This window comes from Doryrhamphus excisus, chromosome 9 (genome assembly GCF_030265055.1).
Source record: "Doryrhamphus excisus isolate RoL2022-K1 chromosome 9, RoL_Dexc_1.0, whole genome shotgun sequence".
NCBI lineage: Eukaryota > Metazoa > Chordata > Actinopteri > Syngnathiformes > Syngnathidae > Doryrhamphus > Doryrhamphus excisus.
In genome coordinates this window covers 16,542,784-16,560,513 of record NC_080474.1, presented here as the reverse complement: position 1 = coordinate 16,560,513, position 17,730 = coordinate 16,542,784, and the positions used below count along the sequence as shown (strand labels likewise).

At 40.1% G+C, this 17,730-nt stretch overlaps 2 protein-coding genes across 3 annotated transcripts; one reads left to right on the top strand and one right to left on the bottom strand.

Moving 5' to 3' along the window:
• Positions 1-7,244, bottom strand: LOC131135999 (solute carrier family 35 member F5-like). 2 transcript variants are annotated; one of them, XM_058082444.1, is made up of 15 exons: positions 7,096-7,244; positions 6,669-6,810; positions 5,804-5,953; positions 5,130-5,192; positions 4,752-4,833; positions 3,746-3,939; positions 3,274-3,355; positions 3,080-3,167; positions 2,853-2,917; positions 2,456-2,560; positions 2,216-2,375; positions 2,049-2,139; positions 1,477-1,631; positions 1,174-1,266; positions 1-289 (listed from the first exon to the last, which is right to left on the bottom strand). In XM_058082444.1, the coding sequence occupies exons 2-14, from the start codon at positions 6,801-6,803 to the stop codon at positions 1,185-1,187; spliced, it is 1,452 nt and encodes a 483-aa protein (XP_057938427.1). In that variant the 5' UTR covers positions 6,804-6,810; positions 7,096-7,244; the 3' UTR covers positions 1-289; positions 1,174-1,184. The 2 variants fall into 2 exon arrangements, with proteins under 2 accessions (XP_057938427.1, XP_057938428.1); XM_058082445.1 differs by having other exon boundaries at positions 3,746-3,936.
• Positions 7,245-7,652: 408 nt separating this feature from the next.
• On the top strand, positions 7,653-17,368 carry sympk (symplekin). The gene is made up of 27 exons (XM_058082580.1): positions 7,653-7,754; positions 8,103-8,213; positions 8,543-8,608; positions 9,084-9,137; positions 9,230-9,303; positions 9,397-9,523; positions 9,618-9,867; positions 9,998-10,168; positions 10,323-10,562; positions 10,878-11,029; positions 11,098-11,248; positions 11,429-11,645; positions 11,728-11,878; positions 11,956-12,191; positions 12,332-12,413; positions 12,587-12,700; positions 13,059-13,206; positions 13,887-14,047; positions 14,216-14,324; positions 14,415-14,515; positions 14,905-14,995; positions 15,107-15,208; positions 15,374-15,561; positions 16,079-16,255; positions 16,357-16,446; positions 16,568-16,741; positions 16,932-17,368. Exons 2-27 carry the CDS (start codon positions 8,154-8,156, stop codon positions 17,214-17,216), a joined length of 3,771 nt encoding a protein of 1,256 aa, XP_057938563.1. The 5' UTR covers positions 7,653-7,754; positions 8,103-8,153; the 3' UTR covers positions 17,217-17,368.
• Positions 17,369-17,730: the final 362 nt, after the last annotated feature.

Sequence of the window (17,730 nt, the reverse complement as noted above, 5' to 3'; positions counted from 1 at the left end):
AAGTACAATTGAGTAAAAACACAATGACATAGAAGAATAGACACCCTTTAAATAAAAGGCATGTATCTCTTAGTGAAGATCATATCTCAACACTTCTCCCGGTGCTGCACCAATGAACTTCAACATACCTTTTCATTTGGTCACATGGCATAATAGTGACGACTACCGAGTTCCAGCACTTTATGAGTTGTACCCCCATGTGTGAAGAGAAATCAAATCAAGCATTCTATTGATAGGCACAGGGTGGTGCATCGTCTGTGGCAGCAACCGGATGATTCACGTTTACCACCTAATAAGACAAACAATAACAAAGGGATGGAAAAATGTGAATGTTGATGAGCAATAGATTAACAAAATCATGTTATCGGTAATCAAAATAATCGATTTATAGAGACCCATTGACATTATTTCACCTCATTGCATGTGGTTAAACAAATGTCCACACAGAAATACATCACAAAGTACAGTTCATAGTTCTACATGTCCAAGAAGGTGTAGAAAGAAGCAAATCTTATTTAATCCTATCCCCATCAATTGCAATATTTGTTCACTTCCTGTATTCCAAATGTACTCTCATACATACATCATAGATCGGGAAATGACAAGGTAATATAACATTTAGATCAATAATACTATCTTTATCATCACCCAAAGCCAAATTCAGCACAGTTACGCAGAAGCATGGGTGTCCAAAGTAAGGTCTGGGGAACATTTGCAGCCTGTAGCTTGTTTTTTATTGGCCCACAGCACATTGTAGATATTTACATTATCAAAAAGAACAATCCAAAAACAGATACAATGGGAAATAAAGAGCAAAAGCTTTGTCACCTATAACACAGACCTGACGCAAATGTGTCTTTAAGTACAATAATGTATTTTTTAGACTGTTTACAAATAAAAAAATATCAAAATGGGCCCCCCACATTTCCATATTCGGCCATTGCTGGAAAAAAATAACATGTACCATTACTGGCCTTCATTCCTGACAATCTGGAAATTTGTTTCTGTAATTTGTTTTTCGTTTTGTTACTTAATTTGTTGCAAATTTCACATTTTGAGAGGATGTTGAAAAGCTTTACATGAGGAATAAAAAGGCACTTTGTTTAGGTATGTTCACCGTAACATCAGTTACAGTTGGCATGAGTCAGTCACACAGCAAGGAGCTTGACTTACTTGAATCTGGATCACGACCACAGGCTTCCTTCATTTTGAGAGACGGTGTGCAACGGAATAAGGCTTTCACATAGCTCGTTGTCCTCTGGCAGTCTGAGGGGAAAGAATATACTTTCTCCCACATTCATTTTCACTGTCAATGTGCAATTATACAAAATACGCTCAAAAACAAGTTTTTCGGTTCACATCTGTGTTGTGTTTTGGGGTGTCCCAAAAGAAATACAATACAGCAGCTACAACATGGCGACTGTTACTGCTGGTATTGTGTCATCTTGTAAACTCAAGGAGAAGAATGGTGTGTACCTCTGGATACGATGTCTTCGAAAAATAAACGTGTACAGCCTTCTCAGTGCCACCATGACAGGATCCCAGTTGTTGTGGTGGCATAAGAGTGTGGCAATAAGGAAGGAGAGAAAGACGGGCACTGCCCCTGCAAAAAACAGCCATGAGAAACGTACCTGTGAATAAACACAAGGGAAGAAAATAGATTAGATTATTATTATACTTATACTGTATCCAAAAACACATCTCCAAATGAATAATCATCTATAACAAATGCATACTTTAAAAAATGGAATAGGCAGAATTCTGTGCTTGACTTCATTCATTATTTAACAAGTAGAGCACAAAGTAGTGTCTTTAACTAAGAGCCAACAAAACAACTGTACTCTTTTAAGAGTATTGTTACTTTACAACAATGATACTCAAGAAAAATGTATGTGATGTTACACATATCGGTATCTGTTGATATCGGAAATATCGGCATGTCGGTTATCGGCCAAAAGCCAATATCGGACATTCCTACATGTGACTGGGTGCTCATCGTTGACTTTGCATTCACATAATTGTTAAAGATATATCATATGAAAACTGACCTTCTGCATGCAAATATCTGCCAAAATAGACAGCGGTATGGTGAGACTCAGGGCCATTGTCCCAATCAGGGATGACGTGAGGAAACAGCCCCTGTGGAGAAAAAAAGGGAACCTTAACTAAAATAATAAATGTTTAAAATGCAATATATCTCTGATGGCGGACCCACCAGAGCCAAAGAAACTCTGAGAGAACTGTTCCAATGAGGCCATTAACGAGGATGTAGGTCCACACGAGCTGGCTAGGAAGCTCAAAAGTCTCAAAACCGGTGTAGTGAAGCAGGAGGAAGCCAGGCCAGAGTAGCAGCAGGTTGAACAGACCTACAAACCCTGAGAGACACACAAACAGCTCCAGCTTGGACAGCTCCAAACACAACGTTGGTTATCCATGATGATGAGAGTGATCTTACCAAAGAACATGGGAATATCTAGCTTGTCCTCTCGATCTACCAGTCTTTTGATCATCACAATATAGACAGCATATAGTAACGCCCCAGCCAGCGACCATAAGGAACCTGCAGAAACATGTGCAAGACATGACATATACGGAAAAGCAGTATACTGTATGCCACAAAAGAGAGAATTATGGAAATATTTTGTTATATATATTTTTATGGGAAAACATGAAAGAAAACACACTTTGATACAATGTAACATAGTCAGTGTACAGCTTTTAGAACAGTGAAAATGTACTGTCTCAAGGGCTGCAAGACGAGAAAAGTGGATCTGCAATTGGCTGTGGATTGGGTGACAAACAAGAATGTTGTAGTAATTATAGTTGTGTATCTGCTGGTCTTTTGGGTTTACCGATAGTGCCTTTTTCATCAGGCCGGTCCGTGCTGGAAAGACTCACAAGGGCAACACCACCAATACTAAACGAGAGAAACTATATGAATTATGGAAGGTCAAAACAAACAAAAGTACCTTTAGTTGTACCAGGCATTAAAATGAACAAGAAACTGAAGGAACAAGGGTACTCTAATCATTTTTCCCATCACTACCACTGAAGTATGAATATTTGAGCTGAGCCTTACCTCAGTGCCACGACTAACAATTTGGACAAGGTGAAACGGTCACTGCTGCTACTGGGAAATATGGCAGCAAAGATAAGTGTAAACAGGCCTGAAGACAGAGAAGGTAAAAACAAATTTAGTTTGACTAACCAAGAGATGTCAACAATCCTTTCTTTACTCCTGAGCTAAATTGTTTTACTGCATGGGAGAGTCACCTGATGTGGATGACAAAATGTTAACAATGGCAACCTGTGTGTCAGAGAGAGCCTCCTGATAGGACAGGTTGGCCAGGAACCACTGCAGGAGAAACAGAAGAAGGCAGGGCCAAACATGCCAAAGAGTTATGTTCCAGTTTTGCATGACAGAAACATAGAGAGAGACAAGGTACAGACAGAGCAAAGCAATAGAAACACAGTAAGTACACTGAACGTAATAAATCCATAAAATGATTGGCACACAGAAAACAATGTCAGTGACATGCGGTGAGATTCATAGCTTATCTTTATACATTAAGGATATAGTGTATAATTCTCCATTATAATTCGTAAATGTAACTCTAGTCGGCACTGCTGTATGTGTATTAAAGTTTAAAACAAAAACAAAACGCCGGCTTTGGTGAGGACATCTTAGTTAATTTGTTTTAAATGTTTCTCAGTTCTATGGGAATGATAATGTAAAGCTACTTACCACAAAGCAAAAAAAGAAGCTGATTTTGGCCACATCCGTGATGGTCAGCTTTCCCACTGTGCGCAACATTGCCTCATGGTCCTTGGCAGCAGGGTAGGACATGCGAGACAGTTTGGCCTCCAGGGCTTGAGTAGAGGGCAGCTGGCGCACCTCCATAACATTACTAAAGCGCACCCGATGCTTTTTAGAAGCTGCTGGAAGCAGAGATGAGAAACTTGGTGAAGGGATTGAAAAAGGAAGCAATTAGCCATCCAAGTCATTATTTTGTGACTGTATATTTTTAGAAGTGTTTAAAACCCATTTAAATAAGCTCTACCAATTCTACCAAGAAAAGACAATAAATATCCAGCCAAATTTATGCCAGAACTTTGGTGATTACTACACAAAGTGTCTGGTTGAGGTCAAACTTGCTGAGTGACATCTCACCAGTTTTCTTGTTTTCAAAAATCATTGAAGATATATGTTGTATTATCATGAAAGGGACCAAAATTGACATGGCATTCATTTGTATGATGAATGTGTGTAAACTTCTGACTGTAACCGTAAGTATTGTATATGCAATAGATATGAAAGTTCTTCAAAATCGTCAAATTATTGTGGTTTGCACATTTCAGCCTTTCACAGACTCCATCCTCTGGACTCTGCTGGGTGTGCCCAGCACAAGCGTTAGCGTTAACTGTTAGCTGTGCAAGCTGAGTGGGACCAATCAATGTGGAGTGGGCTGTGGGTGGAATAAATTAAAATAGACCGTTTTGGAAATCCAAAGAAATACAACTGGAATAGGTGCAGATTCTCAAAGATCTACAAAGCTTTCTGTGCGGGTTATTATGTGTAGCTGCGCTATAGGAGTCCAAATGAGCATAATAGATCCCCTTTAATATGTTTTTTTTCCGTAGTCACATACATTTAATTTGATCATCATTTATTCCCTTTGCTGAACACCTTTCGTTTGTCCTCAATAAAAAGTAAAGCTTTACAAAAAATAAATGAATAAATGTAAACTCACAAGATTTACAGTCGTCAATGAAACCATTTGAATGATCAGAGGGTACGTCTTGAAACGCCACTGGAACATATAGTGGTTCACTCTGCATATGGAAGAGACAAGGTCACATAAAGCAAGAGTTCTTAACCCTTCTTAAATTCATCTCAAATATTCTAACACATTTTAACACATGCGCCCTACGATTGGCTGGCGACCAGTCTAGGGTGGACCACGCCAAGTCAGCAGGGATAGGCATAGAAAATGGATGGATGGATTTTAACACATGACAAGTGTACAACTGGTAGCACTGATATTTCCATTTCTATGGATCTGGGGGTCAGTCTAAAACGTGTCAGAGGCTAAAAATTAAGTCATGCAAATCCCAGAATTACTACCTACCAAGCAGTTGTTCACAGTGGTGTCACTGTTGCAGGGAGCAAAGTAGGCCTCAGCATCAGTAAACTGCAGACAGATAGCATTTATATTAGCAATTGACAGGTAATAGATATTCTTGATTGACAACCCCTCTTATCATCCCTCGAAGATAAATGGAAAACAAAATGAAAGGCAAACTTTAGTATAGAGTTAGATTTTTTTTAAGGCTACGGTCTAAAACTTTTGATCAGCTGATGAATAGCCTGCTTGAGTGCTTTTAAATAAATTGCACTAACACTCTGTGTTATTCTCTGCAACTGTTTCTTTTGATGTTTTATTTACAGTCTTGTTCCAATCCCTGTGCTTCAGGAGTGTATTACTGAATGCTCTGCCTGACTCACCAAGGACATGTACAGCAAGGAAAACAGTTTAGGTTTTTATTCGAAAAGACCTTTTAGGACATTTTTAGGTAGCTTTTATTGTTTTTCTTTGTTTTGTTTGTATTTCTTGATGTTTTTAAAGGTATAGTACATTTCAAATTAAATGTATTATTGTTATTAGAGATCCTGATCTCTCCATAAGCCCTCAAAGTCTCCCAATTTAAATTGGATTATGGCTACCTATGTAATAGAGGATGGTGTGCTGACATTATTTTTCTGCATATAGAAATTACAAAAATAAAAATTTTGACAACTTACAAATGAAGCATGTTGGCATTTGTGGGACCCATTGCACTGTTGCCTCCACGGCCGCCACAGCAGGAAACCCAACAAATAGAGTACAAACATAGAGGTCTTGGTGAATGTGCTGAAGAAAGGCTTGTTGTACTCCTGATGCTTGAAAATGTACTGCAACAGAGATGGAAAGATGAAAGTTGTAAGATAATTCATTTGCAGAATAAATATCCACAATATACGCTGTATCTAGATGCAATGCATTTATGAATAAACTTAACATGAAACAGATTACATGTTTGAAGTCTACGTTGAGTAACTTTCCGCCAATATACATACAATCCTTAGTGAACACTTGTTTGTACATTGGATTGACTTTTCCAATTCTTGAAAAAGAGGGTAAAATATCCAGCCACAATTGGTTGTTGAGGGCTGCGGCTTTGGACTGTCGAGTCTTTACTTCCAAATCGGATTTGGCATCCAACACATATGGCTGTATGTTAAAAGCGGACATTTAAAAAGGATAAATCGCCATTTATTATCAACTCCTATACCGTTTATCACCTGCTATAAAGTTTGTTTCGGCAGCTATCCGGAAGTCCTCCTGGGCACTTGGGAATGTGACCAAACACAGTGGTCGTGCCTGGAGGCGGGTCGTGGGTGGAAATAAATTAAAACACACCGTTTTCGCAAGCAGCACAAAATCCCAATAAATACAGCTGGGACAAGCGTGGATTCTGGAAGATCTAGAGAGCTTTCTGTGCTGGTTATCGTGTGTCGCCGCTCTATAAGAGTCCAAGTCAATATAAAAGCCCGAAAAATTTGCATAATAGGTCCACCTTATGCTCATATCCCATATTATACCAGCACAATTGCAAAGTGTCCTTACTGAAGTGATCTCAGACGAGGCTACCCAGATGACATCCACTAGCAGGAGTATCACCACCCCCAGAGCCAACCGTCGCCGCTGGGATGTAGAGCTACCCTGAGAGCTCATTCGATTCACCATGAACATCCACTCCATTGTGACACTATGAGACAAACAAAAATGCACACAAACAACAATGAATGACTATTTAAGGTACCATGAAATTAACCAATTGTTGATGTGGACCGACCAATAAAAACACTAAGAAAGGAATGTAGTAGTACTCTGCAGTGTGCTTGTTATAATACAGAAGTTTAAATTAATAACAAGAGTAGACTAGAACAGACATGTCGTTTTAAATAGCTTATGGTTGCTCAGCACAACATCTGTCATAGATACACAAGATAATAAACATAACAAACTAGCGAGTCAGTGTGATATATCTCACTTCGACGCCTTCTCCTTTTCAGTCGCTTTGGGAAAGCTTTCGCTGGGGATTTAAAAAAATCCTTTGCTGGTCTGTTGGAAGTAGTTTGGAGATGCCTTACTACCCGTAAACGTTTATAGCCGCCATTTTTACAAGTTTAGTGGAGGAACAAAAACTTCCGGAAGGACCCTTCAAAATAAAACACCGGAAGCGCACGTATTGGCATAACAATTTTGCTTTCAACGTCAATGAGAGCTATGACAAAGTTGTTCGCTTCCATGCTATGTATGAAATGCCATATATGACACTGATCTGAACATCTGGAACGATTAACACAGATTTGTACTTAATCTCGACATGCTTGATATCGACCATAACAACTCATTTTAGTTTAGCTCGTTATTGTTTGTTGCTGACGCTCACGCTGAATAAACGCTTGTATTCACATTATGTATGATAATATAATTATGTGTTTAATTTATTTGTTTGTGTCCTCTATCCACCGATTCGTGTCTAATATTGCACTTACATAATATAACATTTATTATAACATAATATAAACATGTCCAGCAGGGGCGCTGTGACTGTGATGCAAAGTCTTCTCTTCTACAGAACAAGAAAAACACTGCAAGTCAGGGCTTCGTTCACGAAAGAGAAGCGTCTGTGACATTTGCGTTAAGGTAGTTTTAAAGAAAAATCTTTATTAAGGTGTTGGTCACAGTTTAGGTCTGTTGAGATAGAATGTCGGTTTTTCAGGTTACATAGATGTTACACGCTTTTGTAAACAATTACCGCAAGGTTAGCTTGGTGGTTAGCACGATCTCGCTAGCACGGCGGTAAACATTCAATTTATGTTGGGATGTAACTATAAACAAATCGGGTGTAGATTTACACGGGATGTTGACATTTACTCTGTGGATCTGTTTGCGTTTTCACGTGAACATTTTCCACGCGTTTATGTGGAGTATTTAGTTCTACTGTAATTTAGTACTTGGGTCGTTTTTGTTAATTGCTCACATCTTTTACAGAATTTGGGATATCATGTTATACACATAGTGAAGGAATAGCAGAACACAATAATGGCGTTCTCTGCAGAGGATGGAGACACCCCCAGTTTCGATATTACAACCAGTGAAAAGGTACAGTATATCTTATTGAATCTCCAGTACGTGAAAAGATAATGGTTGACGATATTCTCAGTTGTCATCTGGACAATATGTGGATATATTTACATTTTGAGCTATCAGTCTGTCACCATGGTTACTTATGCAGCAATGTACATTGCATTGATATGGTGGAATGTGAAAAGTGATTTTTTTTCCTCAATAAAATAAGTAATATATTAAGTAAATTAAGTAAATTATATATTATATTATATTTAGTAATATTACTAATATTATATATTAAGTAATATTACACACAGAGTTGTCTGTGTGTAATAAAATAACATAAATTTGACTTGTTTCAGGTGGTGGATCTTCTGAATCAGGCTGCCTTGATAGCCACAGATGAAAAGCTAATGGTGCTCAAACAGGTCTGTGATCTCCATTTTCGATACTGCTTATCCTCATTAGGGTTGTGGGCGTATGTCTCACATGACATTGTGAAAAAAATGTTTTCCTCCCATTTTGTGTGGAAGTGGTAAGCGCTTGGCTTCATTCTTTGTCCTTCTTCACTCCGTTTGAAACCATGTGGCCATCTCTTGTGTACCTGCAGTGATCCCATAGCCTGTGCATTAGCAATGTGGTGTAAACAAAGAATAATAAGAGTGTAAAAATGACTCCTGCAGTGTTATTTCATGTCTCCAGCCCTCTAATAATGGCAAAAGATGTATTTAAAAAGTATTTTTTTAAATCTAATTACACAAATATTACATTCATCAATATTCAGTGCTAATTTGTAAAATGTACTTATCACGGTCAAGTCTAGAAGTAATTAACTGAGATAAACCAGTGACGACTGTATGATTGTATAATTAATGACTGTATAATTTTGCTTTTCTTTTTCAGGTCCAGGAGCTTATCATCAACAAGGATCCCTCTCTACTTGACAATTTCTTAGATGTATGGAAGCACATGAGCATGTTTCATACTTTGCTAAATTGAAGCCTTGCAGAATTATTGCAACATGAAATGATTGCTGTCATACCCTGCAGGAGATAATCGCCTTTCAAACTGACAAGTCCATTGAAGTGAGAAAGTTTGTTATTGGCTTCATAGAGGAAGCATGGTAGGTTGTTCCCTAATGTCCTTGTGTCATTATTGGCCGTTGGTGATAGAGGACACCTTGAAGTGACATTTTTTTGTGATATTTTCTTTGCAGTAAACGGGACAATGAGCTACTCCTTAGGCTGGTTGCAAATCTGAACATGTTGCTCAAAGATGACAGTGTGAATGTAGTGAAGAAAGCCATTCTTACGCTCACACAGCTATACAAAGTTACGCTACAGGTACGTACTGCTTACACATATATATTCATGTTATCTTGTACTTATAAATAAGTAAATGTGTCTAAAACTATCCCCTCCTTTCTTTTCATTCAAGTGGTTGGTGCGATCCAAAGCAGTGTCAGACATGCAGGAAGCATGCTGGGATTTGGTTACGCAGATGAAAGGAGATGTCTTGGCATTGCTGGATTCTGAAAATGATGGAGTGCGCACTCATGCAATCAAGTTCACGGAATCGCTTATCATCACTCTGTCACCTCGGGTTCCGGACTCTGATGTCCCCAAAAGACAGGAGAGTGACATCAGCTTGGACAAAGTACTCAAAGACCACACATACATTCGTTACGGTATGAGTATTCAATGTTTTCCTTGAAATAACAGATTTCAATCCATATAAAAATCTGTATGAAATCAGGAGGGGATCAAGTACTTATTCTCCCCGCTGTAATTGAATTAAACTAATATATTCCTCTATAGATGTTTTGTGTGAGGAAGGAAAGGCAGCATTGGACAAGCTTCTGAAGTTCATGGTACATCCTGCCATATCCAGCATTAACCTGACCACAGCACTTGGCTCACTGGCCACCATCGCTCGTCAGAGGCCTATGTTTATGTCAAAGGTGGTGCAGGCATATGAAACATTACACGGTGAGTACTGAATCTTGGACAACATTTGCATTGTCACAGACTATATGGACTAGGTGCCAGGTTCAGTATCCTTATAGTCTATTTATGTGCACAACATGTGTGATTATGTAGCCTTAATGAAAATTAAATTCAACTAACTTTTATTTTTTTTTAGCTAATCTGCCACCTACCCTAGCGAAGTCTCAAGTCAGCAGTGTGCGGAAGAATCTGAAGCTGCACCTAGTAGCGGTGCTTAAACATCCCTGCAGCCTGGAGTTCCAGGGTCAAATCAGCACCCTGTTGTTGGATTTGGGTATGCCTCAGAGTGAAATAACTCGCTCCACCCCAGCAGTGAGAGAACAGCGAAAGAGGTCTCGCCATGAACACTACACAGACGGCAAAAAGCTCAAGATAGGTGAGTGTTAATTTGACTCAATATGTTTCTGTTTATTTTATTACATGTTGTTACCTGTTGTCCGGGTCACTCCCTGGGCTGTGAACTGGTACAGGGCCAAGGTCATATTTATATATACTGTATGAAGACATAATAGATTATGACTGTCTCGCCACCTCCGAATCATAGGTACTGGGTTACAGGTGACGACCGTTACACTCAAATCACAAATGCTACTTGAGGTCAAAATCCACTCATTGCGCCGACTGGGATGCTGCTACATGCTGTTATGCTTTTTACTCATGTCTTTGTTTTGTTCATATCTGTTGTGATCAGAGCCGACTCTCATCGAAGATGATGAAGACAAAGAGGAGCCGGCTCCTCTTTCAGCACCCAAGCCTGCTCCTGTCCCAGTGGCACAGTCTGCCATCGACCTAACTGCTGACTTTCTGCGCCCGCTTCTCAACTCTGAGAATGTAGCCAATCTGGTAAGCCAGTCTTAACATTTTTTTTATTCATGGCAAACCTCAGCGTGTGCCCGTCTCTTTTCATTCAGGTTCTCATCAGTATGGTATATCTGCCTGACATCATGCCAGCATCCTTTCAGGCCACTTACACGCCTGTTGAATCAGCGGGCACTGATGCTCAAATTAAACATTTGGCCAGGCTGATGGCTACGCAAATGACTGCAGCTGGGATCGGTCCAGGTTGGTAAACAAAATGACATTACATTAATTGCATCACACAGGGTTCCTTCAACACTTTAGTAGGAGCTACATTTAGACACAATTGCTTGGAAATTATATGGTGACATCATGGCATACAGTACATATTCAGAATAATGAAATCAAATGTTTGTGGCGCTCCAATGTGAATACTGTATTTAGGACTGGAGCAGTGCAAAGCAAGAGAGAGCGATGCAGGAAAAGGGGATACAAATGAGGACGGCTCTGGCACCAAGGACATGCTGATCAAGCGCAAAGTTCCAGTGATAGTGGGGCAAGCCATCTCTGTAGTGGGAGATTACACTGATAAAGAAAAGGCTTCAAACCCTACAGCAGTCAAGAGGCTTCCAGAGCCCATCCTCCCTTCGGCACAAACCAAGTGAGTTCGTGTAACAACAAAATGGCAGAGGAAATACTGTCAGTTTAACATGGTTCACTATTGTTTCATTTTTCTTTAAAAGACTGGCAGGTCCAACAGGGAGGAAAAAAGTCTTCAGATTGTCAGATGTGATCCAGCCTTTGTCCGACACACAGATCGAACAGTTGACCTCCAAGACCATAAAACGCATTCTTCATTCAGAAAAGACCATTGCTCAAAGCGGCATGTCCCATGTAAGAGATCTACATCTCACAATACCATTATGATCTATTATCGATTTTTAAGTAACCATGCTAAGTTTCTGTGACAGGTCAGAGTGAAGCTCCTCTCCAAGCTGGTGACACAATTTGAGGGCATAATGAAAGATGATGTGCTCAAGTTTATTCTGGATGACATTAGGACAAGGAGCGACTTAGCCTTTTCTCTTCTTTATCAAGAATACAACACCTACCTCAGCCAGATACCTTCTGGTCTGCTAGACAGTTACGACCACTGTCTTTTCACTCTTCTGTCAGGACTGCAAGAGAAACCCGAGCAAAAAGATGGGTGAGGACATGCTTCCTTGTCTTTCTCTTTTGTACATAAAAAAGTAAATACATTGATTTACAGTATCTTTGTGCTGTGTAGCCTTTGTTGCTAAGAATATAACTTTGATAAGGACGGTGTGTGTTTTTTCCCTCTCACAGACTTTTCACCAAACTGGTACTTGAGGCTCCCATCATAACAGAGTCAGCACTGGAAGTAATCCGACGATACTGTGAGGATGAGGTACGTGGTACACGGTGCATGTGTATGTAATTGTAATGTAATGGATGCCGCAGGAGAGAGGAATGACTTGGATGAGACTTTCTTCTGTCAGGATGACAGGATGAACACAGCCTTAATTTGTTCAGCAATCCTTCTAACGCATCCACTAAACTATTTGTACCATGTTGTTGCAGTCAAGGGTGTATTTAGGCATGACTACTCTGAAGGAACTTATCATCAAACGCCCTTCAAGGCAGTTTCAGTATCTGCATGTGCTTCTGGATCTCAGCTCCCATGAAAAAGAGAAGGTGGGAATATTTCTAATCTATATTTCACATAACGTCTTTATTTTTTATTGTCTTTATCTTTCAATGTATCCATAGAAGTTTACTTTTGGCAATATTGTAGTTTCTGTTGCTTCATTGTTGGAGAGCAAAGCCACTGTATCTATCCATCAATCCATTCTATCCAGCTTGTCCTCACTAGGGTTGCATCTAAGATGGATCCCAACCCAGCTGCTTTTGAGTGAGAGGCAGGGCACACCTTAGACTAGTCACCAGCCAATCACAGGGCACATGTAGACCAATAATCGATTTGAATTGGAGGATATATTGGAAGTTTGGCCGAATTTTTGTGCCTGTCTCACTATGATTGGTTGATTTGCAGGTGCGAACCACCGCGTTGGCCTTTCTGAAACGCATGTATGAGAAAGACCAACTGAGGGACTACATTGAGAAGTTTGCCCTGAACTACATGCAGCTTCTGGTCCACCCAAACCCTCCTTCGCTGCTCTTTGGGGCTGACAAAGACACAGGTACACAAAAAGATTAACACTAAAACAAAAGCTAAGGTGAGAGATGAATCAGGATTAAAAGAAGAGAAAATGTAAAGGCTTGCTGCAACGCTAACTCAGCGGCCTTCATCCGTGCATGAAAACGCTGGAACATATACACAAAAATGGACAAACGGCAGCACGCAGTGATACGAGAAAATAACACAGGGCGATTGAGAGGTCTGACTTATTACTCTTTTGAACGCATATTGTTTTGAGAAGCAAAACGCTTAACCTAAGACACCCTAGCAACTAGCCGGAAGTACTTTCCTCCACAATGACCAGAAATTGAAGTGGTCTCATTTGATGCACTACACTGCTGATAGGGATGCCATACGACTTCATGTCAAAAAATCTATCTCTTTTAGTCGGCATTCAACAGTTACTGTAAATTGGAGCGGCAGTGAAATGAAAAAGCAAGGTTTTGGCTGGCTTCATATAGTGTAACGCTTTGAAGGAATGACTTTTTACATGCTATATACAGAACACGTCCACATAACAAGCTCCCATTGACTTCAAGAGGAACCATTAAAGTAAAAGGGCTGTGTATCCCAGCACATATTACAGTATAATGATGCCGTAATGTAATATCTTTATTTTGTCAACAAATCTTTCCCTTTAAAAGTTGGAGTAATTGCACGGTTGTGTGTTTGTTGGGACAGAGGTGGCGTCCCCCTGGACTGAAGAGACAGTCCGTCAGTGTCTTTTCCTCTACTTGTCTCTGCTGCCTTTGAACCACAAGCTGGTGCACGAGCTGGCATCAGTCTACACCGAGGCCATCGCTGACATCAAGCGTAGCGTGCTTCGAGCCATAGAGCTCCCTGTAAGTCACTCCATGGAGTTGCTATGTTCTTACTGTCGCTTGTCTTGTCTACCTTCTTATATTTGAAGCTCTCAGGTAAGTCCAACATCACTTGTCTCAGGCCGTCTTTATTTGAAGCCCACAATGTGCGACTACAATAGCACTGACCTAGTTTCACTATGATACCAGATCCGTGGAATGGGGATGAACTCTCCGGAGCTGTTGCTTTTGGTCGAAAACTGCCCAAAGGGGGCGGAGACACTGGTTACTCGCTGTCTGCACATTTTGACAGATAAAGGTAAAAACAACTGTAACATGTTAGTTTAGTTTTTTTTAATTATTACCATGAACAAGGGGTCACAAAATGTTTCTTTGTTTCTATATGCAGTCCCGCCGTCTCCAGAGTTGGTGGAGAGGGTGCGCGACCTTTACCATAAACGAGTCCCTGATGTTCGTTTCCTTATCCCAGTCATCAATGGTCTAGAAAAGGTACGTAAGATTGGCAGGGAACCATGCAATAGTTAAAATTAAACATTTGTTCACCCTGAATAAAATAATTGCCGTTCATGGCTGTATCTTGTACAGAAGTACAAAACGTTCAATGATAGCTTAACTTGTAGCTAAACTCAGCCACATTGTATTATTAGCTGATAACAAACATAACTAGTGCATGCGTTACCTCTTATGTGCAGCAAGAGGTGGAACATAATGCTTTGAATGTTCTCACCCGCGAGGCAGCTGGGGAATCCGCTGCATACAATCATTTTTTCAAAACTATTTTTGTAATATTGATAAATTGTGAGTCATGCAGGAATCTTGGTTGACCGCCGTTTGTCCAAAACGAGACTTTTCACATTTCACTTTTGCCTGTTTTGAAGAGTGAAGTTATCCAGGCCCTTCCTAAGCTGATCAAACTCAACCCTATTGTCGTAAAGGAGGTTTTTAATCGTCTCTTGGGAACCCAGCATAGTAAGCCATTCATTTTATTTATTTAAGGATTTAAAGATATATTTAGATTGCGAAAGATTATTTCACAGGAGAAACTCAGTAATGTTCTTTCTTCTCTTTTTCATCATTCAGGTGAGGGAAGTTCATCAGTGTCCCCTCTTACACCAGGAGACCTGCTGATTTCCTTACATAACATAGACTCCACTAAATGTGATATGAAATCCATCATAAAAGGTCAGAGTTCAGTAGATAAACCCCAAGACTACTATCCTCATGTTCTTTTTTGAGACTTGTAGTTGTTTTGATAGCAATTAGCATCTGTAGATTGAGCCAGTTTATATGTTTTCTGTCATGTTTTTGCATCTTTACCATGATGGTGATATTTAATTGCATGTACAGCAACCAACCTTTGCTTTGGGGAGAAGAACGTGTACACATCTGAAGTTTTGGCGGTGGTGATGCAGCAGTTGATGGAGCAGAATCCCCTTCCCATACTTCTCATGCGAACTGTCATCCAGTCTCTCACCATGTACCCCCGACTATGCGGTTTCGTCATGAACATCCTGTCCCGTCTTATCGTCAAGCAGGTAAGAGCCACACTTAGTTTCTCACTCATAGTTTTTGCAGGCGTTATTATGTTTGTGTGCTTAATAGTCATGTTTAAGGGTTAGTCTGCAGTGCTTTAACTTTTTAATTGTACAAAGTCGGCCCTTGATACATCCCTGGCTCATTCTGCCACGGGGCACATATAAACAAACAACCATTCACACTCGCATTCATACCTATGGACAATTTGGAGTCACCAATTAACCTAGCATGTTTTTGGAATGTGGGAGGAAACCGGAGTACCCGGAGAAAACCCACGCATGCACGGGGAGAACATGCAAACTCCACACAGAGATGGCCGAGGGTGGAATTGAACCCTGGTCTCCTAGCTGTGAGGTCTGCGCGCTAAGCACACGACCGCCGTGCAGCCCCCAGTTCACATCTTGATGAATAAAAAGTGTTAATTAGAAGTTGCGTGCAAAATTGTATGAGAGAAAAATCGTGAGACTGTGATTGGTCGGCTTACCATATAACGCCTAAATTTATGTTGCCATGAAGGTGTGGAAGTATCCCAAAGTGTGGGAAGGATTTGTGAAGTGCTGCCAGAGGACCAAGCCTCAGTCATATAGCGTGCTCCTGCAACTTCCTCCCGCACAACTCACAAGTGTGTTTGAACGCTGCCCAGAGATGAGGGAACCCCTTCTATATCATGTCCGCTCTTTCACACCACATCAGGTAAACGCTTTGTCTCAACTTTCAATTTCAAGTTCAAACTAGTCTACTGCCTTTGGTTTGTCTTGTGAATGATAACCGTTTTTTTTTCCCCTGTGCAACAGCAAGCTCACATACCAGCCTCTATCATGTCAGTTGTGGAAGCAAGTAAAAAACCAGAGCCACAACCTGTTGAGCCTGTGAGCAAAAAAGAGGTAAGATGCTATATCGTGGTGTTGTCGTTTGTGGACTAAGCTATTTAAAAGGTGGTTCGGTCCTACCTTAATTACGTTTGTTCTTGATGGGCTCTTTGATATTTTTCCATTCATATAACAGATTGAACCAACTCCTGCCCCAGCGTCACCCATTCTGGGAGAGATGCCTGCAGAAGATGAGCCGGAAGCAGCTGACCAACAGCAGAGCATCGTCTTAAATGATGAGGAGGAGCCCATGGAGCAAGAAAGGCCTGATCCTGTGAGACACAAGGACACTATAAATACTCTTTCTGAGGTAAAATGACATTTCTAGGCTAAAAAAGAACTTGGGTATATAGCGTATACATATTTTATACTACATTAAAACATACTACATATACTACAAACTACATATTTTTTACTACATTAAAAGTTCCTTTCATGTCAAAGTGAAAAGTTAGAAATCTTTCAGGTTAAATTTTGTAATTTATTTTGATTTTCATCAGGTTGAGGTAACAAAAGCTGAGGGAACACAAACACCTGAAGCTGAAACAGAAGCTCAACCCGATCGTGACCCTGAACCTGAAGATGAACCTAAACCTAATCCAGAGGCTGATCCACAGCCAGAAGCTGAAGCAGAACCGGAACCTAAAGCTGAACTTCAACCTGTGCCACAGTCAAATGAGGAGCCAATGGAAACCTCTGATTTGGTAGCTTCACACCAGGAACCAGTTAAAGAGGGTGATGATGGTGATGGGCCGGATGCTGTGAGCAGCTGCGAAGAATTTTAATGTCAAATAAATTCCCTCTGTTGCTTTTGTACTAAATTTGTTTAAGGAAAATGCAACGTTATGAGGAAGTGTAGGAAAGTTGCTTGCTTACCTTTTTTTGCCGTTTCTTTGTAATGTCAGAAAATAAACAAACAAGCACACCCTCTCTGCTTCATTAGCATCAATAGATAATGATCCATATACTTGTGTTGTGTGACAACATATCAACGTTTGTCTTCAAATTCATTAAAAATGAATGCAAATAATGGTGCAACACTGTGGATATACATAACTCCAAAATATTTAAAGAAAAAAAAATATATATAGCCATTTCAGTTAAATATATCATATAGCAGACCAACACAGTGATAGATGAGAAGTGACATTTTAAATGCTATGAAACCATCGTTAGTAAATAGGGTCTAAGATGATGTTTATTGTCAACATTGCAGTTTTCAGTTGCACTCATCAAAAGAGGCGGGGCTGTTGTGCAGCCACGTGACACACCAGGAATGACACGTCACAGTCATAAGTG